We start from the raw sequence: 25,194 nt of genomic DNA on the forward strand, positions 1-25,194 counted from the left end.
ACGCCACAAAAATAAGCAGCTTGGTGCACACAAATAAAGTGTTAAGAGTAGCGAGAGGAAGAAAAGGCAGTGTAGGGTTTTCCAGGTCTGGGATTTCTGTCAAACTTGGTACCGGAAGTACAAGAATTGTGTTTCAGAATCAAAGCATCTTTTTGTACCGAGTTTTACAAGCCGAGCAAATTACTCCCCAAACATGGATACTTGTGATTAATATCATTTGGATGATTTTTGCATTCGTTTTAAAAGGTAAAACTTGGAAGCTTGATCATTCCGCTGGTCGTTAGGAGGAGGAATTGGTTGCTTTAACGCGTGTGACGCACTTGGGATACTGTTGGCGTGTCCAATTTGAGTTTTATTTTGAAATAAGTTATCGGATTAGATCGCTTTTACCTTCCCATTTTGACACTCAGTGCGTAATAGCAAACAGAGGTGGAGCGTAACATCCCACCGGGCAGCTGCACTCAGCGGAGGGTAGTGAGAGGACTGAGAGCGCGCCAGCTGAGGTCAAGCTTCACATTTGAGTGAAAACGCAGACAGGTTCTGCGATCATGGCCAAACCACTCACAGACCAGGACAAGAGGAAGCAGATCTCGGTCCGGGGACTGGCAGGGGTGGAAAATGTTGCCGACCTGAAAACTAATTTCAACAGACACCTCCACTTCACTCTCGTGAAGGACCGAAATGTAGCGACCAAACGGGACTATTACTTCGCCCTGGCCAACACGGTCCGGGACCACCTGGTGGGCCGCTGGATCCGGACGCAGCAGCATTACTATGACAAAGACCCCAAAGTAAGGCGAGCTCTGGTGCCGCAGTCCGTTCAGCACGTAGACACAGCTGGTCGGAGGGCGGTGGGAGGGGATGCGCGCCTCTGCTGCAGTATCACAACCAATGGCTCTTGCGCGTGCATGTGCCCCCTCTACATGTGCGTGTAGCTGGTGTGCTCTTCATATCCATTTATAGACACGTTCCGGCTTCGTTCTCTTGTCACATTGTGCTGTCTGCCTCTCAACGTGTGAGCTGCGCATCAGAGTTCTGCTCGCTCTGCTGTCACATGCAGACACTTCCTTCCTTTCTGCATCCAACTCGGTCACTGATCGCATTTGCTGCTTTACAACTAAAGGCGGCCTCGCTGCCTCTTCAGTGAGCAAAGCAGCTGTGAGATCTGGTTCCGAGTTGAATGAAGACTCAACTGGTTGTTAAGGCGTAAGTGCGTAATGGCCTCTTATCCATCCCCTCCACCTCTGTCCCCATCACAAAATGGCCACACGCAGCTTCAAGGACATTTCGAGATGAAATGTGTTTTCCCAGTCCTCGTTTATTCCAAGAATACATCGCTAAGCTGTTTCCTGTCGTTAATGGAACAGGGCGTTGGATTTAAGCAGCCTTAAGTGATCACCCTAAATGAGACAAAGTAGATTGAAAAGCTGCATAAACTGCTCATTTTGCTGACCTGCATCTGTGTTCCGTCCCCTCTCCCCCTCCTTGCATGTTGTGGCCCTGTGTTATGGAACGACCAAGCTCATAATAGTTGTTCTTTTTTTGAAAAAAAAAAAAATGCGTTTAAAGTAGTTAGATTACTGAGTTTTATTTATTTTCTTGAATAGCTGATTTAATTTTTATAGTGTGCAGGTATTCAACATTTTTTTAAGGCTGATATAAAATATATTTTTCTTCTGAATCAGTAACTTGGAGTCAGCTGATGGGTGAAAAAGCCATTTCATGTGGGCACATTTTGGGACAGCCCAACCATAACTCTATTTTGTAAAATGGTGCATTCATGAAAATCAAGTGATCAGTTTGTATATTTCAGTGAGAACTCGCATGTTTTCATAACAATTTACAACGAGTTTTCTAAACTTGGACATCTTATTATCCAGGAGTGACTTTAAAAGCTCCCTTCAGACATTGTGATTGGAACGCAACATATCTGTCCTTGTGCTCCAAAGCTTGGTCACATTCAAACACTTTACTTGAGCACCTCAGTCCTGCTGCTTCACATACAAATAAAAAAACAGTGAATCGTAATGAATCTGCCACTGAAGATAGTCCCTATCTCACACATCAAAAGCAACATATCCAGTTGAGGTTGAACATCTCAGCCAGTAGTAGAGGAACTCATTGTTTCATAATATACTTGGAATTTAGATCAATATTTGCTTCATGTCAGTGAATGTGTCTTCATTATTAGACACATGCTGCATTGATGATGTCAACAGAGGGAAGAATCTGCTCTTTAATCAGAGGAACTTTCTTTTGATCATGCAACTTTTGGAAGAAGAGCATCCAAGCATTTAGTCTAATCTGACAGCTGAAGGTCGTCTTCAGTTTTGTTTTTACAGGTGTAGCAGCCGGTTGTCTGACTTGTCATTGTTTTTGTCTCTTCATATTTCTGTTCTTTTTTTTTTCCTTCTTCACTCTCCCTCTCTCTCTGTCCCCCGGTCCGGTTCGGTACTATCCCACGTTAAGTATTGTAACAAAAATAAATAAATAAGGAGTTGATGGGCATCAAGGGGAGCTTTACATTCATAAAGCTTCCCTTGGCATAGCAAATGTGTTTGGCATAAACGGTATTCAGATTACAATTCTGCTGCCATAATGCTGGACAGGACAAGGGGTTAAAAAAAAAAAAAATAAATAAAAATCTGACAGCTGGGCACCTTTCCCACCATTGGACGTTTTTATTCACTTGTCGGCTTCTTTTCTATGACCCCTGCAATGAGTCAGCAAATTCGAACAGGGAACCTAACCACAGCAACACTGTGCAGCCCTAATACAAGTATTAGCAGCTCTAAAACAGGAATGAACTGAATGAAGCGCAGCATTCACAGGTTGTACCTATGTGCTTTCCTGCAGCGTGTCTACTATCTGTCTCTGGAGTTTTACATGGGCCGGACCCTACAGAACACCATGGTGAACCTTGCCTTGGAGAACGCCTGTGATGAAGCCACGTACCAGGTAAGGAAAACAATTGTGCCTGTACTTATAAAAAGAAAGTAGGGAAAAATTGAATTTGTTTAAATAGCAACGAGTTATACTGCTACCACTGAGAGTGCACAAAAGACTGCATGTAAACAAAGGGGCCTGGACATTAGAGAAAATATGATTGAAAGAAATATTAAAGTATGAAACATAATTCTACAACAAATACATAGCAGTTGATTTAGATATAACTGCAAATGTTAAGTATCTTGCTCCCAAGCAGACTGCGAGCATTCAAAATATTAGAAATTAGAAACATAACACGTGCAGATTTTCTATGCTGTCGACATGTAGGACGAGATCACCGGGGATCAAATCTAGTCCATTTTATATCCAAAGGGAACTTATTTGCCTCATCAACAAAGCTGTTGTCAGTTTGTTAATATTTGGATAAAGTTTATGGAAATATACAATACACATCCAAAGTTTGAACACACTCATTCATGTGTAGTTTTTCTTTTACTGTCTTCTACATTTACAAACAGTATTGAAGACACTATAAAATAACACATGTAATTACTTGGTTTACAAAAAACAAACAACAAAAACTCGAAGCAATTCAATGAATGTTTCTGGAGTCTTCAGCGTGGCCACATTTTCCAGTCAGGTGACTGTGGAGGCCAAGTCATCTGATGCACTTCTTCACTCTTATTTCTAATCAAGTGGCCATTACTTTGCCTGTAGGTGGGATTTTGGTCATTGTCCCGCTTTAAAGTGCAAATCACACCTGCAGATACCATTATTCCCCTTTTATGCATTTCACAAAAAACCTTGGAACCAAAAATGTTAAATCTGGTATCAGGCCAAAGTATGAATTTCTTGGACAAAGTAGTTTTTGTCTTCTTTTTGGCCTCCCTAAGCAGTGGTGTCTTTGCTGTAATTAGACTATAGTGGCCTGATTTTCGGTTCTCTGTAACGTGAGCAACAATGCAGGCTGCTGAATGTGGGGTCAGACACTCAGAGACTTTTGCCCACAAACGCATCCAGTCTTCATATTGTTCCCCTCAGAAACCTATCTGAACTAATGTGGAGGAATAATATATTAACCTTGTAGCACCCACAGTTGGAGATATGCAACAAGCTTTTTATTTATTTACATGATTTATTTACATTATATTTTTATTTACATTACATTATTTGATTTTTTTAAATTTACATACATTATTTACATTCATGTGTAATATTTTTTTACATTACATTTTATGTGCCGACAATTGTCACAGCAATCATTTTCTTGGCTCAGTGAATTACACTCTGCTTTGCAGTGGTCTGTTCTAGTTGGTTCTGGTCTCGTTTGGTGTGGTCTGCTTTGTCCGCCTTTCACAGCGGTAATGGGAGGTCAGGTCTCCAAATTGTATTATTATGATTTTTTTTTGCATTTTTTTATTAGCTTCATGTGCACATTTTTTATTTACATTACATTTTTTGCATTTTATATGTGCTTCACTTTTTCACAACAAAGATCTGTGAAATCTGTTTGATTTGTTGTTGAATGGAATGTTTATGATGGTTGCGTTCCGCACTTTGTATTAAGAATGTTCAATAAAGGTCTATTATATACATTTTATTGTGGTAGCATCAGTTACTGGTGAACTTTCACTATACCTTTTTTGCCAAACGATCTGCAGAGAATGATTTGGTTTTGTGAACAAAATTAATCAAGAAAGCCCACAGTTGCAAATATGCAACATTCCTAAAATGATAAAAAATAGCCCAATTCCAAAATATTCCAAAAATATTGGTTTATTCCCACCCAAAAAGATGCAAGAAGAGCCAAAATGATTTTTTTCAATGATTATTCATATGCTTGGGTGCTACAAGGTTAAAGCTCACCCTGCATTATTAATACCGGGACACTTATTTTGCCAAAATAACGTGTCGATGTGTTCCTCAGTTGGGACTGGACATGGAGGAGCTGCAGGATATCGAGGAAGATGCTGGCTTAGGCAACGGAGGGCTGGGTCGCCTTGCTGGTGAGCTATAGGCTGGCTGCTGACAGACAGAGGTTTATTGCTCCGGACAGATTTATCTCAACCCTGATAACCTCTTCTCCTACCCTGTTCCCTGTCGTTTCCCCAGCCTGTTTCCTGGACTCCATGGCATCACTGGGTCTGGCTGCTTACGGGTATGGCATTCGCTATGAGTTTGGCATCTTCAATCAGAAAATCAGCAACGGCTGGCAGGTATGTTAAGGTGACTGTTGTGAAGACTGATGCCTCATGTATTTTGATTAATAATCATCCAGGAAGAATATGTGATTTATTTTATAAATATATACTCTTCCCCTTTAATGCCCTTTTTTTCCAGACACAAATGTCCCTTTTCAATGATGAGCTACATACATGATGAGCGTCTCTTACATGCTTTTATTTTCTTAGATCGAAGCACTTTTATTCACACTCAGGGCCAGAAATTCATTAAACCCATCCTACAAATTGTGTTTCCTCCATCTTTAAAGGTTCTTTCTTTCTCGGAAAGACAGGACACTTGTTTAGATTTTCTGGTTAGCGTCAGGATATAACTTTGTCACTTTACAGCAGAGAGTTTGCTCTACTTCCTGAGACTTGAGCTGAAAGAGCTCTTCAGCAGTGCCAATTAGTGTTAACTCTTACAGACTAAAATTAAATTCTTCCACCCTAGGTACAAGTTTACAAATGACTAAATTCTATTTAGTAAACACATATTGATAATATGGGCTCCAGATATTTTGCAAAAATCTGAGTTATTATTTTATAATTAAGGCTGAAATGATCATGACCCGCTTCCTTTGCACTTTAGCCACACTTGTATGATTCCCAACAAACTGTCCAGATTGTCCACACACTTCAAAATGGCTTTACTGACCTTTTGGCTGAGAAGGCAGAAGTAATAGTTTTGGTAATCACCGGGGCTACAACTCACGTTTTTCTTGATTAATACTGTGTCTATAAAATGGAAGACAAAATTTTTACCTGTTTCAACACCTCTAGATGACTCTGAGTTTAAAATGTCATCTGACCAGATTTTCAAAACACAAAGACAGTATTGAGATGAGAGAGATTATAAGGTAATTATACACCTGGTCAAAAGTCACTGCATCGAAACATTCCTTTTTTATTTTTTTTTATTTTGTGAACACTAGTCTGAAAGTGATCCGTCAAGCCTAGCCTTGGGTCCAGACAATCATAGCCATCTTTTTTTCCAACATAAATTGATCCTGTATTGTGTTCACTGACCGGACTTTCCATTGGTTGGGTCAGAACTGAGCCAATCGGTTTAGTTGGCAACTCAAAGAACTAAAAATAAACAAGTAGGGAATGAGGTGGAAACAGCTGTAAAGATTGATGACACTCAACTGAAATAACAACACAGGAGTTTGGACACCTCATTGGCTGCAGCATGTTTCTTATAAACAAATGATTAACACAGTATTGTCTCTTCAAAGGTAGAAGAAGCTGACGATTGGCTGCGTTACGGTAATCCATGGGAGAAGGCTCGTCCTGAGTACATGCGTCCGGTCCACTTCTACGGCAGGGTGGAACACACAGCTGAGGGAGTGAAATGGGTTGACACACAGGTTAGTAGGAGCAGACACCAACTAATTAGGCCAGTCATAAAAGGTAACCAGTTAGAGTCAAAGTTATTTTGTCTGATTTATTTAAAGAATTCCACAATGGAATATTTAGATTTAGCATTTATTCAGTGGATAAGTTAGATAGTAGTCAGTATAGATTGAGACCTTATGAGGTTTATGAACTATTCCTGAAGACTACTTAAAGGAATTACAAAGAGTTTGTCAAAGAGGGTTCAGGCTGTGTCGAAGAATGAAGGAGGTCATACCAAATATTTATTTTTAAGCTCATTAGAGTTGTGCAAACAATTTTTTTTGGCTTTTATACTATACTTCCACTTATGTTAGCCCATATCTCAATAAACTGCTGCACCTATTTCCTGTGTTCTTGGCACTATAAAGAGAGGCAATATAAAAAGGTGGGGTGGCTCAACCCTGGACGTCTAATCAACTTAAGCCCTCTGATGACATTTCTGTGTTGATGCCATATTTAAGATTAAAAGTAGAATTTGCATTCTGAAATCTTTGTTTATTTCACACCAAAATCAATCAGGCACAGCATGGATTTGCTTGTATTGATGTTAAAGCTCTATTTGGTATCAGCTCACAGATGACCCTTTGAGGAGAGTAACAGAATAATATTGATGTATATTTTGTTTATACTTTCACTTCATTTTTGCGTTGGAATCCAGGTGGTTTTGGCTCTTCCCTATGATACTCCTGTTCCTGGCTACAGAAACAACATTGTCAACACCATGAGACTGTGGTCTGCCAAGGCCCCCTGTGAATTCAACCTCAAAGACTGTGAGTTCTGCTTTTTCTATTCCACGATTACTATCACTGACATACTAAGAACCTTTGGATGTTCAACTACTCAGTATGAATCTGAGTGCTAGAAGTGGTAGACCTGACGTGAAGTAGACAGGCATGAGCTGCTCACTCTGTTGTTGTCCCGCAGTTAATGTAGGAGGCTACATCCAAGCAGTGCTAGACCGAAACCTGGCTGAGAACATCTCCAGAGTTCTGTATCCCAATGACAATGTGAGTGGATTCTATTTGATTTTTTTGCACGCACACATATCCCCATCTACTTCTCTCTACATTCAATTTAGAATAATAACCTTAAAAAACCTTGTTTCCTGAAAAGTTTCCTGAAATTCAATTTAATTTAATTGTTAATTTATGTGGACCTTTATTTAACAGACACGAGTACAAAAGAAATGACTGTGAACATCTAAACTGACCAACTTCATTTTATTTAGATCAAATTAAAAGAAATCTTGACTTTGATACCAGAAAAAAATATGGGATAGAGGCAAATAAAGACAGAAAAGTTGATTGAATATATAAGTATTGCCATTCTGGAAGACTCTACAATCAGCAGATTGATTGGCAACACATGAAGGTGTCAGGATTGTGGATAAAAGTAGCATCCACTTAAGGCTTCATTTTCCCAAGCAAGGATGCTCACCACTTTGTGCCAAAGACTTTGGACTTTCTTTTTCGCAGAGAACTTTGGCCTTTCAACATCTGTTGTACATAAAATTGTGAGCAGATTCAAGGAGTCATCGCATTATGTTACGGCCAAGGCTGGAAACAATGTTGGATGCACAAGGTCTTTGAGCCGTCAGGCAGCACTACATGAGAAATCCTCATGCCACTGAGATCAATATAATGACTTTCACTCATGCCTGCTGCTGCATCGAGAATAGTAAAGTGAGACTATTATGTGAGAAGGAAGCAATATTTCCATTCTGCACACAAACACTGCTAAGTTCTCTGGGCAAAAGCTCCTCTCAGATTAATGGAAAGACAGTTGACAAGTGTTCTGTGGTCAACTAAATCTGTGTTTCAGCTGCTTTTAAGAAAAATATGCCAAAGATGAGAAAGACCGTTCAGGCTGTTTTCAGTGAAAGGTGTGAAAGTCAGTCTATTTGGTGGTATGGGAGTGCATCGTTGCTCATTGCACTGACTTGCATATGAGCAAAGGTACCATTGTTGTAGAGGTGTATATTGAAATTTTTGGACAAAAGCCACCATCAAGATGACTTATTATTCCCTGGAGTTCCATAGTTATAATCAGCAAGACAATGCCAGTCTTCATTCTGCGTGACTTGTGTTTGCAATGTGGTTTCATAAACACAGTTTGTATATTTGACTGGCCTGCGAAACACCTCTGAATGACATCCTCTTAAAAGAAGGGCAAGAAAGCCATTAGTTGCTGTTATGTAGATCAACTTTTTTGTCATGCAGAAACATTACCCATGTTTGTAGATATTTCTTTATAGCCATGAAGTAGCTTTTTAAATACAGTACCCTCGTTGTTATGAAGGTGTTTAAAATATTTTAATGACATATATGTACTGTATATTATGCAGTATACTGTATGTCATGATTTTAGATCCATATTAGATCTGATCAATCTATTTTAATTAATGGGCTTTTTAGGTTTAGAGCACATCATATCAGACACAACACTGGTGAAGGTCGTCAACAATCCTCTCATAGCCTGATACAACAGCCTTTTTCCATACTTGTTCTGTTGGATCTCAGCCCAACATTTGATATGGATGAGACTGGAACTCCAAATCTGGAGCATGTCATTGGGAGTAAATGATTATTATTAGATTGGTTTAAGGACGTGTATTCACTCTTTAGGGGAGGCACACATGGACAGCTCTGGACAGTACTATAGGTGTTCTTGTTGCCGTGTCGGCTTGAAAGAGTGCACTCTACATAGCCCAGTAGACTGGCATCCAAAAATAGACTAATTACAAATGAACCTGGTAGATATGTCAAAACAAATCAGTTCCATTCCAAGAGAGTCCTCCTGCAGCACTTCTGATGAATTATATTATACAGACCCCATTAGACTAATAAAGTCTGACACCTCAGTCAGTCATATTTATCTTTTGTTCATGTAAATTTGGGTTCTGTACTATAACAGATACTTTCCCCCTTATACTTGTTTCCCTAAGGCAATATCATTCTAAAATATTACATAAATTAAAATTTCTTTGCAGGTAACATCAAGGCTTGATGTATGGCTTTGTAGTTAAATATAGCTTGATTATCAAGCTATATTTAACTACAAAGCCATATCAAAAACGAGTACAACAGACATAAGGGTCTGGATGACCTGTCATTTTCCTCTTCAGAACTCAAGAATGTCTGGCCATATTTGCGTCAGAAACGTACATCGATCACCATGAATGACTTTAACTTCTCCCTTCTTCTTCCTTTAAAGGTGGGGTAGGGGTCCTTTTTCTGGAGCATTTTTTTACATATTGCTTGAAATACTCTTCACACCCCCATTGCAACCAATTAATTAAAAGTTTTGACACAAAACTGAAAAGTTTTAGTGGCCTCTAGAACGTACAATCTAGGAAAAACACTATCCAATCATACTGAACGGACTGTTAACGATGATTGGATTCTCATGCGTCTATCAAACTGCAATCTGCTCCTCCCTCCCCCTCCTTCCCCCTGTGCGCGTACCCTTCTTCGTGAACGAATTACGCGTCCAGAAGCTTGGCAGGAAGCTAAACTAGAGCCAGCTTGGCTAGCACCTAGCATTATTAAACGTATAGTTAGCATATACTAAATACGGCAACGACGATTTAAACATTATGGCAGAAAAGGTGCCAACAACGGGCCGAAAACGTGCTCGTGAACAAGCAGACTTCGGGGGGAAGTCTGAACAAAGGGGGTGGGACTTTTGACCTGTGTATTTTTTCAAAATGCAGCTTCGCTGGACTCAAAATTCAGGATCTCCTACCCAACTTTAACTGACATGTAAAACAAGTCTTTATCTGTGCAATATTGTGAAAAATGAGGACATCCTAGGAAGCATACCACATCCAGTAGCACACACTTCTGTTGGTGGTTTCTTCCTGGAAATGGGTTTTTTTTTTTTTACTCCCCATTCTGGGAAAATCCTTGTTCAAAGTGAATAAGTGTTTTTTTTTTACTATTTTCTCTATAATATGGTGAGGCCTTGACCTTCCCATGTGAAGTGCACTGAAGACCTGAATGACAAGTGCACACTGAACTTCCACAAGAAGACATAGTTTAGTGTCAGAATACTAAGTATAAAAACAATGCATGTTTATTAACACAGCATAAATGACAAAAATGGGAAGGCAGTTCTAACAGCTCTCTGCCTTTGTTCTTCAGTTCTTTGAAGGGAAGGAGCTGCGTCTAAAGCAGGAGTATTTTGTTGTAGCAGCAACTCTTCAAGACATCATCCGTCGATTCAAAGCCTCAAAGTTTGGCTCCACAGAATTTGTGCGATTAGACCTTTCTACAATGCCAGACAAGGTGACTGCTCCATTACAATGTGATATTATATTTATTTGTTCGTGGGGCTTGGAAAGGGACATAAGTTTTGTACCATGTACATATACATTGTAACTTCTGTGTTTTATAACTTTATAAATCAAATCTATTTTTGCATGTATATATAAAATGAACAAGTTTGGTCAAAAGTACAATTCACAGTTACGAGTTCAAATCAAATCTGCAGGTTTCAAAGTAATAGTTCATTTCACAAAGTTAAACTTCATCAACACGATTAGAAATCATCGACACAATTAGCTGAAAACAGGCAGCAACTAAAGTGCTACTTTTCCACACGATGCAAAGCCTGGTTGCAGAAATAGGGCTTGAACTCTCTCTTGGTCATTGGTTAGCAATTAGACTAATTTGATTGGTGAGACAAATTGGCCATCTCTGGTATATAAAAGGTGTGAGAAAAGCTCTCTACCTGTAGAACTGACTGGTATTTTCAAATTTGCAAAATGTACTTGTATTGTAGTTATGCAGATTTGATTTGTACTTGTTTTCACACAGTGTTAAATGGTGATAAAAGTCAGAAAATATAGGTCCCTGTCCTAGCTTGATTTGGTACTTGTTCTATGTGTGTTATTTTTTATCTTGGGCTGCAGGTGGCGATCCAGCTGAATGACACTCACCCTGCTATGGCCATTCCTGAGCTGATGAGGATCCTGGTGGACATTGAGAAACTCACCTGGGAGAAGGTTGTGTTGGGGTCGAGTCCTTCTTCAAAGAACTGTAACCATTGTATTTCTCCAGTGGTCACTTGTGTGGCAACTCAGTCTCCTTGCATTCATCTGTACTGCTGAACATTCTCATGTCCAGTAGATCACGTCAGTCTGAAAATTAAGTGACACACAATAACTAAAAGAAGACAATGTAGAATAGAATCATGTAGAATAGTATTTCCCCACAAAGAAGGATTCTGACATAGCTGAATTTAACCACTCGCATTTTTGGCTGTGTTTCCTGATGTGAGTTTGCCATCCATGTGTTCATTGTTACATGTGTGAAAGCACCTGCGTTCCCACTGCTTTTAATGTCAAGGTGAAGTGAAATTCTCTCTGTGTCCAGGCCTGGGACATTGTGGTTCGCACCTGTGCCTACACCAACCACACCGTCCTGCCGGAGGCACTGGAGCGCTGGCCTGTCGATCTGTTCCAAAACCTGCTTCCTCGACACTTGGAGATCATCTACGAGATCAATAGGAGGCATCTGGAGGTATGAGGGGACTATTTGATTTATGAGCATTTCCAGAATAAACCCACAGCCCTTTATTTTTGTCTAAATTGAGCACTCGCACTTAGTTTTAGTAAATGGGTGCATCGACACGCCCATTTACAAAAACTTACATCCTATAAACGTGCCATGCACAGCACAATAAGATGGAATAAATGGAAAATAGGAATGTACAGACAGGGGGAGGAACCCTACTAATAGATACACACACTTTTAGTGGGTCTGAACTGATGAATGAGAGCATGTTTGCCTTGGTATTACATGTTTTAAAAATTAAACTAAACCTAGATTTATTCAAATCTAGGCTAAAAACCTACTTATTTAGGATTGCTTTTAATACCCAGTAGTATGATGACACTTTTATCTTATTTTATCTTATTTGATTTTGTTGTATTTTATTCCTTTCACTGTTCTTTTATTGTTTTTATTTGATTTTACTTATTCTTCTCTTTATTTATTAGCTGCTGTAAAGCACTTTGGTACATCGTCTGTAAAGGGCTGTATAAATAAAATACATTTACATTTACATTAAAGACCTCTCAGAATAATTTTTTAAAGAAGACATTTAACATTTAATCAAATAAGAGATTGTGTATACTGTGAGAGATATATCTTATTGAGAGAATTATGAACAAAGCTGTTTCTTATTGCTGAATGTTGAGTCAGCCTCTCACCACATTGTTTTATTTTCTGGCCACAAACTTTGCTGGTTTTGCCAGGTTTGCCAAATTTCCACTGCCCCAAGCTGCTGACTATTGATAAAGGAAATTGATATCTGTATGTCACACGTGGGGGGGTTCCAAAATTAAATATTGATCAGTAACACCAGCAATGATTCCACTATTGAGAAATGGCAGCCACCAAAAAATTGACATAAAAAAAACACGATAAAAAGCCTTGATCTACCAGTTGACATGTACATGTTTCTTCCCCACTCCAGCGCATCTCTAAACTTTACCCTGGAGATGATGAACGTCTGCGTAGAATGTCCCTGATTGAGGAAGGGGACAACAAGAAAATCAACATGGCTCACCTGTGCATTGTGGGATCTCATGCTGTCAACGGAGTGGCCCGCATCCACTCTGAAATAATAAAAAGCACTGTGTAAGAAAGACACTCTTATTTCTTGTACAACTTGTTTTTACTAAGAAATTTAGCTTTTTGAATATGAAGTAATGTTTTCCTGTCCCAGTGTTTTGATCTCCCAAATTTGTCTCCGGTTGTTGTTCCACAACTTCCTCAGGTTCAAGGATTTCTACGAAGTCGACCCCGAAAAATTTCAGAACAAGACCAACGGTATCACACCCAGGCGCTGGTTGGTCATGTGCAACCCAGGCTTGGCTGAGGTCATTGCTGAGGTATATATATATAGTCCTTACAGTGTTTCGGTTGTCACAGATTGTGGGAGTAAAAATCGCAGTGTCAGCTTCTTAATAGATCAAGATAGTTTCTTGACCGAGTCATGCCTGTAAGTTCAGAAAACGTTTTCATAGATATGTTATCTGTGCAAATGTTTTAACAGAACACTTGCAAGTAAAAAAAGTTTTGATGGAGAAATTAAATTGGAGCTTGCTCACTTCCCTGACCTGCTTGACTTCCAGAGGATTGGAGAGGATTACATCCGGGACCTGGACCAGCTGAAGAATCTTTTGGACTTTGTGGATGATGATGCGTTCATTCGAGATGTTTCTAAAGTCAAACAAGTGAGAGCTTCAAATGCAAGAACTAAGACATATTGTGTATCTTTCCTGTTTGTAATCACATTAGTCTGCTTGAACTTTAAGGAGAACAAGATGAAGTTTTCTGCCTATCTTGAAGAACACTACAAGTTAAAGATCAACCCCAACTCCATGTTTGATGTCCACGTAAAGAGGATCCACGAGTACAAAAGGCAGCTGCTCAACTGCCTGCACATCATCACACTGTACAACCGTAAGTGTTGCTTTTCTTCCTTTTCTGGCAAATTTACAGAAGCAAATGTGGATTCAGACTTAAGGAAACACTTTTCAATGTTTTCCCTTCAAATAAGGCATCAAGAAGGAACCCAACAAATCATGGACTCCTCGGACTATCATGATTGGAGGAAAGGTGAGCAGCAAACTGAACACTGATGTTTTGGAAAATATACTCGCATGCAATCTTATTCAGAGCTGGGGAAGGATATTGATATCAGGTACATTATTGTGTGTTCACAACACAGAGAAGTCCTTACAAAGCAGCTTTAACATAACAGTTGGCCAAATATATTTATTCTGCCATAAGAAAAGTTAATATTGTAAAAATGTTGTACTCTTCCTCTTGTTGTTCTTGTTGTTCTTCCTCTTTTTATTGTTATTATATAATAATAACAAATGTTAGTTGAAGTTAGTTGTTAGCTTAAGCTGAAGCATGTTAATCTTGTTTTCCTGCTCGACTACATTCTGGGAGACTGCTAAAATGTGTTAGCCTAAGGCCTCACTGAGCCACATCACTGACCTAAGATAAAACTTTGGACACTGCCTTAATGTCTGTTTTTAATATGGAAAGCATTTTTTTTTCAATGCTTATTTCTCTTTGATTCTAATGCAGCTGTGACAGTGGTAACTGCAACTTCAGAAGTGTATTTTTCTAACTTTGGACTGTAGAGTCAGGTTTTTACACTAAAGCTACACTAAAATGCCCAAACTATTGGCTCATCTGCCTTTACATATGAACTTAAGTGACATTCCATTCTTAATCCATAGGATTTAATATGACGCCCACCCTTTGCAGCTATAACAGCTTCAGCTCTTCTGGGCAAGCTTTCCACAAGGTTTAGGAATGTTTATAGGAGTTTTTGACCATTCTTCCAGAAGCGCATTTGTGAGGTCAGACACTGATGTTGGCTTGGCTCGCAGTCTCTGCTCTAATTCATCCCAAAGGTGTTCTATCGGCTTGAGGTCAGGACTCTGTGCAGGCCAGTCAAGTTCGTCCACAGCAAACTGGCTCATCCATGTCTTTATGGACCTTGCTTTGTGCACTGTTGCGCAGTCATGTTGGAACAGGAAGGGGCCATCTCCAAACTGTTTCCACAAAGTTGGGAGCATGAAGGGTAACTTGGCTTTATTGGTTTGTATTTAGTATTTCTCAACAAGTGCATCCTATGTGTTTCCAGGCAGCTCCAGGTTACCACACTGCCAAAATGATCATCAAGCTGATCACATCAATTGGTGATATTGTCAATAATGACGCTGTGGTGGGAGACCGTCTTAAGGTCATATTCTTGGAGAACTACAAAGTTACTCTGGCTGAAAAAGGTAACAAATAGTATTTTTTGTTTTTTCATATGTGTTGTGTAATTATCTAACTGGTACATTCAAAATCAAAATCAAATCATATTTATTTGTAGCACATTTCATGTACAAACAGTTCAAAGTGCTTTACATAAAATAAAAGCATTGCAGCAGGGAGTGCAAGAAGCATTAAAAATACATAAAAGAATATAAAAAGAAACAAATAAAATCATTTAAATGAATTTAAAAACAGGCAACAGTCTAGATAAGTTAAAAGATATTTCATGCATAGACACGTGAGAACAGAAATGTCTTTAACCTGGATTTAAAAATGTCTACATTTGCTGAAAGTTTAATCTCCACTGGCAGTTTGTTCCACTTGTTAGCAGCATAACAGCTAAATGCTGCTTCTCCATGTTTAGTCTGGACTCTGGACTGAACCAGCTGACCTGAGTCCTTGGATCTAAGAGCTCTGCTGGGTTTATATTCTCTGAACATATCACAGATGTATTTTGGGCCTAAACCGTTCTGGGATTTGTAAACCATCAGCAGGCTTTTAAAATCTATTCTGTGACTGACTGGAAGCCAGTGTAAAGATATTAAAACTGGTGTGATGTGTTCAGATCTCTTAGTCCGGGTTAAAACTCTAGCAGCAGCGTTCTGGATGAGCTGCAGATGTTTAATGCTCTTTTTGGGAAGTCCAGTTAAAAGAGCATTACAGTAATCGAGTCTACTGGAGATGAATGCATGGATGAGTTTCTCCTGGTCTTTTTGGGAGAGGAAACCTTTAATTCTGTTGATGTTTCTGAGGTGGTAAAAAGCTGCCTTGGTGACAGCTTTGATGTGGCTGCTGAAAGTCAGATCTGAGTCTATCAACACTCCGAGGTTACGAACCTGGTCAGTGATTGTAAGGTTCCGAGTCTCAAGATATTTACCAACGCTGACCCTCTTCTCTTTGCTACCAAACAGAATGATCTCAGTTTTGTCTTCATTTAATTGTAGAAAATTCTCTCTCATCCAGGTGTTTACTTCCTCCAGACACTGACACAGTACGTCTGCTGGGCTGCAGTCGTCCGGTGACAGAGACACATAAAGTTGTGTATCGTCTGCATAACTGTGATAATTGATGTTAAAGTTCTGCAATATCTGACCCAAAGGGAGCATATACAAGTTAAACAGAAGAGGTCCAAGAATTGACCCCTGGGGGACTCCACAAGTCATGGCCACTCGCTCAGATTCATAGCTGCCAATTGTAACAAAATAACTCCGGCCTTCTAAGTAGGACCTGAACCAGTTAAGGACCGCTCCAGAAAGTCCAACCCAGTTTTCCAGCCTGTGCAACAGGATTCTGTGATCTACAGTATCAAACGCAGCGCTGAGGTCCAACAGGACCAGGACTGAAACATTACCAGAATCAGTATTCAACCTGATGTCGTTTAACACTTTGACCAGAGCTGTTTCAGTGCTGTGATGACGTCTGAAGCCTGATTGAAAGTTATCAAGACTTCCACTTTCATTCAGAAAGTCGTTGAGCTGGTTAAATACAACTTTCTCAATAATCTTAGATATAAAAGAGAGATTAGAGACAGGTCTGTAGTTGTTCATCATAGAGGCTTCCAGGTTTAAACTGCTGCTTAAACTCGAATATTTTGTACTTTTGGCTGCAGCAATGAAAATAGTCTCTTATGAGAACATCATAATCCATGTATCTCCTACATGCAGTCATTCCTGCGGCTGACCTGTCGGAGCAGATCTCCACAGCAGGCACTGAAGCGTCTGGCACCGGGAACATGAAATTCATGCTAAATGGTGCCCTCACCATTGGCACCATGGATGGAGCCAACGTGGAGATGGCAGAGGAGGCCAGTGAAGAAAACCTCTTCATCTTTGGCATGAGGGTGCATGATGTGGAGGCTATGGACAAGAAGGGGTGAGCTTGAGAGCGGTGTGATTTGATAAATGTGGATTACACTGAAAAAATAGTCAAAACTTGCTAAAATAATTCAATTCAAAGTTTTCAATTCAAAGTTTATTTCTATAGCACATTTAAAACAGCCTCAGCTGACCAAAGTGCTTCACAACAGCAACTGCATCACGAGAGAGTCATCAATAAAATCAATAAGAATGACTTTCATCACAGATGAAAATAAAATATGAGATAAAATTAGCAATAAAATAACAGTAACAATAACAATAAAAGTAGCAAGCCAAGGTGAACTCCATTTCAGCTATGGAAGGCCAGGGAAAAGAGATGCGTTTTCAGTCCAGATTTGAACTGGTCTAAAGACTGAGAGGATCTAACAGACAATGGGAGGCTGTTCCACAGTCTGGGTGCTGCCACAGAGAAGGCTCTATCACCTCTGGTCTTTAGCCTGGATTTGGGAACAGCCAACAGGAGCTGGTCAGCTGACCTCAGTGCTCTGAGTGGAGTGTAGGGCTGCAGCAGCTCACTTAAATAAGACGGGCCCATGGAGTTTAAACACTTAACAACAATCAATAAAACCTTAAATTTCACCCGAAAGCCAACAGGGAGCCAATGAAGGGCGCACAAGACTTGGGTGATGGATTCGCGCCTCTTTGTTTTGGTCAGCAGGCGGGCTGCAGCGTTTTGGACGCCCTGTAGACGCTGCAGAGAACGCTGGTCCAACCCTATATATAAAGAATTACAATAATCCAAACGCGATGTTATAAATGCGTGGACTGCTCTTTCAAAATCAGCCCGAGGAAGATACGATTTAATCTTTGCAAGAGTCCTCAGCTGGAAGAAGCTGGTCTTGATGACAAGAATCACATCCTAAATGCAGGTGTAATTACAAATCTTTAAAGGGGATAGAGAATCATAATCATCTTTTTCACGTTTTTGGTGTTAGTTCTGAGTCTCACCGCTGTGGGGAGTACACACGAAGTGCCAGCAAGTGTCAGAACCTCTGTTTCAAGTACTCCCCTTTTTTGAATATCCCCCAGAAAAAGTGCCAATCTGTTTTTGTGAAAAAGTGATGTCACTTTTTCAGCAATCACCCCCCCCACACCCAAATCCACAGCCACCCCGTTTCAGACACGCCCCTTCGGCAAGAAACAGGAACTGGTGTGCCTTCCAAGGCTGTGAAAGCGGACTACGATCGTTACATATTCTTCCCCCGGAAAGCAATATTCGCGATCAATGGCTTTTATTTATTTTTAACAGCATCCCCAGTACATACAACCGCCGACTTTTCCTTTGCTCTGCGCATTTCACGGAGTACAGTTTCACAAACCTTGCACGATTCCGAACAGGCTTCAGTCGGAATTTTGCTCAGTCGAGGGTCAGTTCCGACAGGGACAGACACAGACTGCAGCGAGCTGTGCGCTGTGCGCTCCGCTGAGAAGGTGATCGGCTGCAGCCTCCCATCTATCCATGACCTGCACGTCTCCAGGACTATGGGGCGAGCAGGTCAGATCACAGCTGACCCTTCTCTATTTGCACCACTCCCCTCGGGCAGGAGGCTTCGGTCCATTCGGACCAGAACCTCCCATCACAAAAACAGTTTTTTCCCCCTTGCAGTTGGACTTATGAACACTTCATAATCACCTCATAACCTGCCCCAGTCACTTTACCATCATTAAAATTGCACTAATGAAACTGCACTGTTGTTGCTCTGTATATTGGATACTGTGTATTGTTGTACACACCTTGTACATTTTATATTCATATATTCATATATTTTTATATTTTTATATATTTTTATTCCAAAGCCAGCAGGTTTGTTTACAAAATTGCAGACCGGACCGGTAAAAGGTAACCAATCAGGTTTACGAGCTGGGCTCTGCTGCCTGTCAATCACCGATTGTGCACGCGCGATACAAGGTAGGCTCGTCCCCACGCTTATTTATCTGGACTATTGAACTTCATTACGGGCTAGTCTACTTACTGTGTCTTCCATGATCGCAAATGACAGGTGAGTTGATGAATGAGGAGTCGTGTAAGCGCATCTGGCGTGCACGTCTACGTGCACGAGTTCTCATGTGTTTTGAAGGGGCGGGACAGGAAGTTGAATAACTTTTTATTTTTCGGTTAAAAAATAAGCATTTCTTGCATTTTGCGACTACGGAGGTCACCGTTTTCAACTTCAAGCGTTCTGATAGATCATGTAAACTCTTAAAATGCCAAAAAGTAGGACTTTACGTATGACAACAACAAACCCTGCAGACTGCAGCTTTAAAGGGGGAACTCCGGGGCATTTGAAGCGTGTTTCCATTGCTAGAGGTTGTCAAATAATGATAGTATGACACAGAGAGGTGCGTATCTGCGCTCCCTGTGTGAAGATCGCTCTGTCCGCACAGCATGTCATGCGAGGCTAATACGTGGTGGCTAAGGGGCAAGCGCTAACCCTTCCACGTAAAACAACAAATTGCACACTGCAGAAACGTCACACCACTTTATAACCCATCCGACAATAAAGTCACAAGCCTTACCATCAAAACCATATGCATGGTTCTCACATTACTGGCATGGGGACGTTACAAAACAACTTTATAAACAGCATGTAACTCACCGGCTGGTTGTAGGCTCGCGCATGTGAAAGCCCAGAAGAGTCGATGGAGAATAATCCCATATACAAAACAATTATCTTCTCTAGAAAAACTGCGTTCAAGTATTTAAAACATTACAAGAATATTACTGGGCAAGTATTGTTGTAATGTTTTAAATACTTGAACGCAGTTTTTCTAGAGAAGATAATTGTTTTGTATATGGGATTATTCTCCATCGACTCTTCTGGGCTTTCACATGCGCGAGCCTACAACCAGCCGGTGAGTTACATGCTGTTTATAAAGTTGTTTTGTAACGTCCCCATGCCAGTAATGTGAGAACCATGCATATGGTTTTGATGGTAAGGCTTGTGACTTTATTGTCGGATGGGTTATAAAGTGGTGTGACGTTTCTGCAGTGTGCAAGTTGTTGTTTTACGTGGAAGGGTTAGCGCTTGCCCCTTAGCCACCACGTATTAGCCTCGCATGACATGCTGTGCGGACAGAGCGATCTTCACACAGGGAGCGCAGATACGCACCTCTCTGTGTCATACTATCATTATTTGACAACCTCTAGCAATGGAAACACGCTTCAAATGCCCCGGAGTTCCCCTTTAATGCCCCATTCAACCATTCTCTATCACCTTTAACTTTTAAAATAGTAAGATAGTTAAAATAGTTAACGTGCTAAAACTTGAATAGTAGAAATCTTACAATAACAGATATCTATGAAAATGCTTGTGTATCATAGAAGAAAAGAAGCTTTTAAATATGCAATACGCAGACATCTCGACAGAACGTCAGAGTTGGGATTTTTCACATTCTGTTGACAATTTCAAATTCTTTAACCTTAAAAAGATTTTTGGGGTATCAGGTAAAAATTGCCTTAAAAGTAGATGTGGAAAGTGATATTGTAAGTGACTGGTCAGAGTTCCAGTGCTTTACATTAAAGATTATGATATCTGATTTCAAGATGGTTTACAAAATGATGTCTGTTTTTTCCTTTGCATATAGTTTTTTTTAATGTAAATTAGTTGCCTTTTTAGAGATTCAATTTTTTTTGAATATTCTGTTTTGTTGGATAACACAAGTAGCATCCACTTAGTTGCTTAAGACTTAAGCGCATGTTTGATGACTGTCGTCTTCAGCTACGACGCTGTGTCTTACTACAACCGCATCCCAGAGCTGAAGCAGGCGATGGACCAGATCTCAGGAGGGTTCTTCAGTCCCTGCCAGCCAGGCCTTTTTAAAGACCTTGTCAACATGCTGATGAATCATGACAGGTTGGAGCTTACAGATGCTTACATGAACTAATATACACTTTACCCGTGCTGGTGTATATTCATCCACTGCCATCTGTTTTATCTATCATAAACTCCTCACCTATCTCAAGCAAAGTCATTATCAAACATAATCTAAAGAAAAGCTTTCGACTTTCAGGAAATAACTTCACACTGAAGTACTCGTTACATGTTATCTGCTTCACAACTGAATGTCTGTGTTGTAGGTTCAAGGTGTTTGCAGACTATGAAGACTACATCAAATGTCAGGAGAAAGTCAGCGCTCTCTACAAGGTCAGTATGTCAACAGAAGGGAAACCAGCGAGCAAGCTTGAGCTTGCAGCCTGTCGTCCTGAATTATCAAAGATGTGTGTACATAACCTGTCCACAATATTAGGTAGAAGGTTTCATTTACTTTTTCTGCTTCACTGTCACAAACAATGGGATCGAGTTGTTCACTATTTATATTTATTCTAATCTATAATAATTAGTGCTCTAAATGGTGCTTGAGACCCAATTGAAATGATACCTCTTGAATGACCAACAAAAAAGCCTTGTGGACTTATTCCCTAAACCTTACAGAAATCAGACATTTTGAATAAAAAATTTGATTTTGGTGATTTTGACATTTCTAGGCTAGTTTAAAAGAACTCTTCCGAAGTACTTGTCAGTCTAATCATAGGACCTTTGTAAAGCTAAATAATGAAATTTGAAAAGGACTGCACACATGGCGGCTTACCGAGGTTCAATTTTGCTATTATCTGGTTTTGTATTGAAACAAACTTCCTCTAAAGTTGTGATCATAAAAACTCGAATCTAAACTAGTGAAACTGAGAAAGCTACAGTAGATTGCAAAGCGTTTCCATTAAACAGCATGTCCATGGCTCGGAAGGTTTCAGTGTTTCACCATAAAAGATGGAATGATGTTTAACTGCTTTTGAGCAACTTCTGCCAGGCATCCAGGCCTGAGGATGCCTTTGTGTCTGCAGTCTTAGTCCCCACCGTAGTGTTCCTCAGATTATCTGGGGGTGCAAGAGCTCAATATTGCTGCTTGCAGCCTGAATTATATGATTGAATCTACAAGAGATGTCCATGAATATCTTCATCTAATTGAGATCAGGTGACTGAAAGTCTACAACAGGCAGCTCTCTGTATTCTTCAGTAACAATTCTCCAAAGCAGAGCAGTGTTCAGGCTTCCAAGTGTAATATTTACCATCTACTTAAAGGCTAAAACACACACAAAATATTTTTTCATATACTGCTATATAAATTCAGGCGTTAAGGGGTTAAAATAGTAAGATAGTTAAAATAGTTAATGTGCTAAAACTTGAATAGTAGAAATCTTACAATAACAGATATCTATGAAAATGCTTGTGTATCATAGAAGAAAAGAAGCTTTTAAATATGCAATACGCAGACATCTCGACAGAACGTCAGAGTTGGGATTTTTCACATTCTGTTGACAATTTCAAATTTTTTAACCTTAAAAAGATTTTTGGGGTATCAGGTAAAAATTGCCTTAAAAGTAGATGTGGAAAGTGATATTGGAAATGACTGGTCAGATTTCCAGTGCTTTACATTAAAGAATACGATATCTGATTTCAAGATGGTTCAGGCTTGATTCAGGATTCCAAGTGTAATATGAATCCTTCTCATACAAAGATACCAACCACAAGGTGTAGCATTACTCTGAAGAATTGAGTGCTCTTTGTCCTTGTTCAGTGTGGTGTTGATTCACAGCTGGTAACTAGCTCAGAAAAAGCAAAACACCACCACACTTGAAAATTAACCCCATCAGCTGTGGGGTTTGATCCACAGCATTTTTATAGTTCACGTTTACATTTTTTCTTACAACAACCCTTCTCTTACCGTCCCAAAATTCAAACTTTAATTCGTCAGTGAATAAAATGTCATTCCATCATCCTATATAAATTCCATGTGTGATTTGTTTGTGCCATTTGGCCTTGTTTCCCTTCCTAGTTGCTGGGCAGAGCTAAAATGATGCTTTTATTGGTTTTACTTTTTCATTATTCTGTACTTTTTTCTTCATTTATCATAAGGATGTTGTTTAATATTGAATTATGGAGCTTTGAAATCACATTAAACTTCATAAAACAAGAGGTTTTGCTTTAGCTAAATACTCTTTAACCCTTTAATGTCAGCACAGAGAGAAAAGCAAAAGGAAAATGTTTCCCTAGATTTTTACATTTTCTTTGGGCAATAATAATGAGAATCAGTGTTTTTATTTTATGAGTGGTTGGGGGCCACTACAAGGTAAAAGCATCAAGATTTGGCATAATATGGGACTTCTTTTAGCATCACATAGCTGAGTGGTAGAGATCATTTAGGTAGGTTTGTCGATAAGATACAGTATAAACACCGAAAAAATGTACTCTACCAAATAGTAGAGCAGGATGTTAGAGTTTTAAGTTAGAATAATAACATTTTTCTGCTGTAAATAATGTTGCACCTAATGTTCCTATCCATCTTCTCCTACCCTATATCAGAACCCCAAAGAGTGGACCAAGATGGTGATCCATAACATTGCAGGCTGTGGTAAATTCTCCAGTGACCGCACCATTTCTGAGTATGCCAGGGAGATCTGGGGAATCGAGCCCAGTTTGGAGAAGATTGCTGCCCCAGATGACCCTCGTTAAACCCCAACACCCACCTCCTCTGCAGCTCACCGTTTAGTCCAGAGATGAACCCTGTAGCTTCTTCACTTTGGACTGTAGCAATATTTCTTGACAAAATCTTGATTTTTGTACAACCTCTATGGCTTTCCACATGATCTCGCATCAATTAGTTGAAATGGGCTTATGCAAAGTGTTTGCTCTCTTTTTCTGCACTGGAAATACATTTTTCTCTCTAATGAGTGAGAACCTTCCAACTCCAAGTCAGTTTTTCTAGAATTAACAGATTTGATGAAATACAGTAAGATGATAAAGATGATAAAAGCATAGAGCTTTAAAATGTTCATGATATACATGTAAATAATAGGATTATTTGATTACACTGGGAACATTAATAATATACTTTATTTGTATATTTTACCAAAGTTGGACATTTTACCTAAAGGACTTACATTCCCCTTTGACAAAGAAAAAACCAGCAGAAATACAGATAAACCTCAGTACTGTGATAATTCCAAGCCAATCATGTCCAAGTGCACCACAGCCTCAAAACATCGCTGTTACGTGAAGATTTTTAGGATGCCATTTGTCTGTATTCCCATTACATTAATATTCATTCAAAAGACTCCTTGATTGTTCTGCAAGTCTCTGTGTTTATGGTGTTAACTGAATGTATCCATTTGTCTGTGTGTTAAAATCGTCATAATAATTATTATGATTGATAGAGGAATCCTTATACACAGTTATGAATTGACTTGTGTTCTCCTCAGCATGTCTGTGTCTCCTCGTGTTTTCTGCTCCTCAAAGTGACCTGTGACAGAAAAAAGAAAACCTTCTTTGCCTAAAACCTAAGTGACAGAATTAGCCTTTGAAGTATGTGTTTATTCTCTGCTGTACTTTTGTGTGAAACATAGATGACTGTACTGTAACAGTGTTGATGCACTGTAACATCGTCCTCTTGTGCTTTTGCTATTGCGCTTGCATGTCTGACGACTGTTGAACTGCAGAAACTGGTGTCCACCGAACAGATCCTTACGCCGTCACTGCTTTTTATTTTATTCAATAAAAGACTAACCTGAAAATCACTGTTAAATCACAATAAAACAAACTCCATCTAAGAAATCAACATAGTACATTTATTGAAGGTTTGACAGAGGTGTTTATTAAATTCTCACAAAATGTAATGTATTGATTTATGCTGTGATACAAAAAGTCCCCTTTTTTCTCCATACACAGTAGCACTCACCTCTGTGGTAATTAAGTGTTTTGAGAGAGGGATCAAGGACTTCATCTGCACTTCATTACCCACCTCCAGATTTCCTATCATCCACATAGAGTACTGATGATGCCAGCAACCATGTCCTCCACCATCAACCACAGAAGTATGTGCACCTGCTGTTTATTGACTACAGCTGCA

General features: G+C 39.6%; 1 protein-coding gene across 1 annotated transcript; it reads left to right on the plus strand.

The window, feature by feature from the left end:
* Nucleotides 1-442: 442 nt before the first annotated feature.
* pygmb (phosphorylase, glycogen, muscle b) lies at nt 443-24,899 on the plus strand. The gene is made up of 20 exons (XM_075451905.1): nt 443-791; nt 2,857-2,958; nt 4,877-4,955; nt 5,062-5,165; nt 6,407-6,538; nt 7,225-7,336; nt 7,491-7,573; nt 10,709-10,852; nt 11,479-11,571; nt 11,942-12,088; nt 13,047-13,210; nt 13,350-13,464; nt 13,708-13,809; nt 13,891-14,038; nt 14,136-14,194; nt 15,240-15,381; nt 17,080-17,287; nt 21,012-21,146; nt 21,371-21,437; nt 23,652-24,899. Exons 1-20 carry the CDS (start codon nt 549-551, stop codon nt 23,799-23,801), a joined length of 2,529 nt encoding a protein of 842 aa, XP_075308020.1. The 5' UTR covers nt 443-548; the 3' UTR covers nt 23,802-24,899.
* Nucleotides 24,900-25,194: the final 295 nt, after the last annotated feature.

This window comes from Odontesthes bonariensis, chromosome 19 (genome assembly GCF_027942865.1).
Source record: "Odontesthes bonariensis isolate fOdoBon6 chromosome 19, fOdoBon6.hap1, whole genome shotgun sequence".
Lineage (NCBI taxonomy): Eukaryota > Metazoa > Chordata > Actinopteri > Atheriniformes > Atherinopsidae > Odontesthes > Odontesthes bonariensis.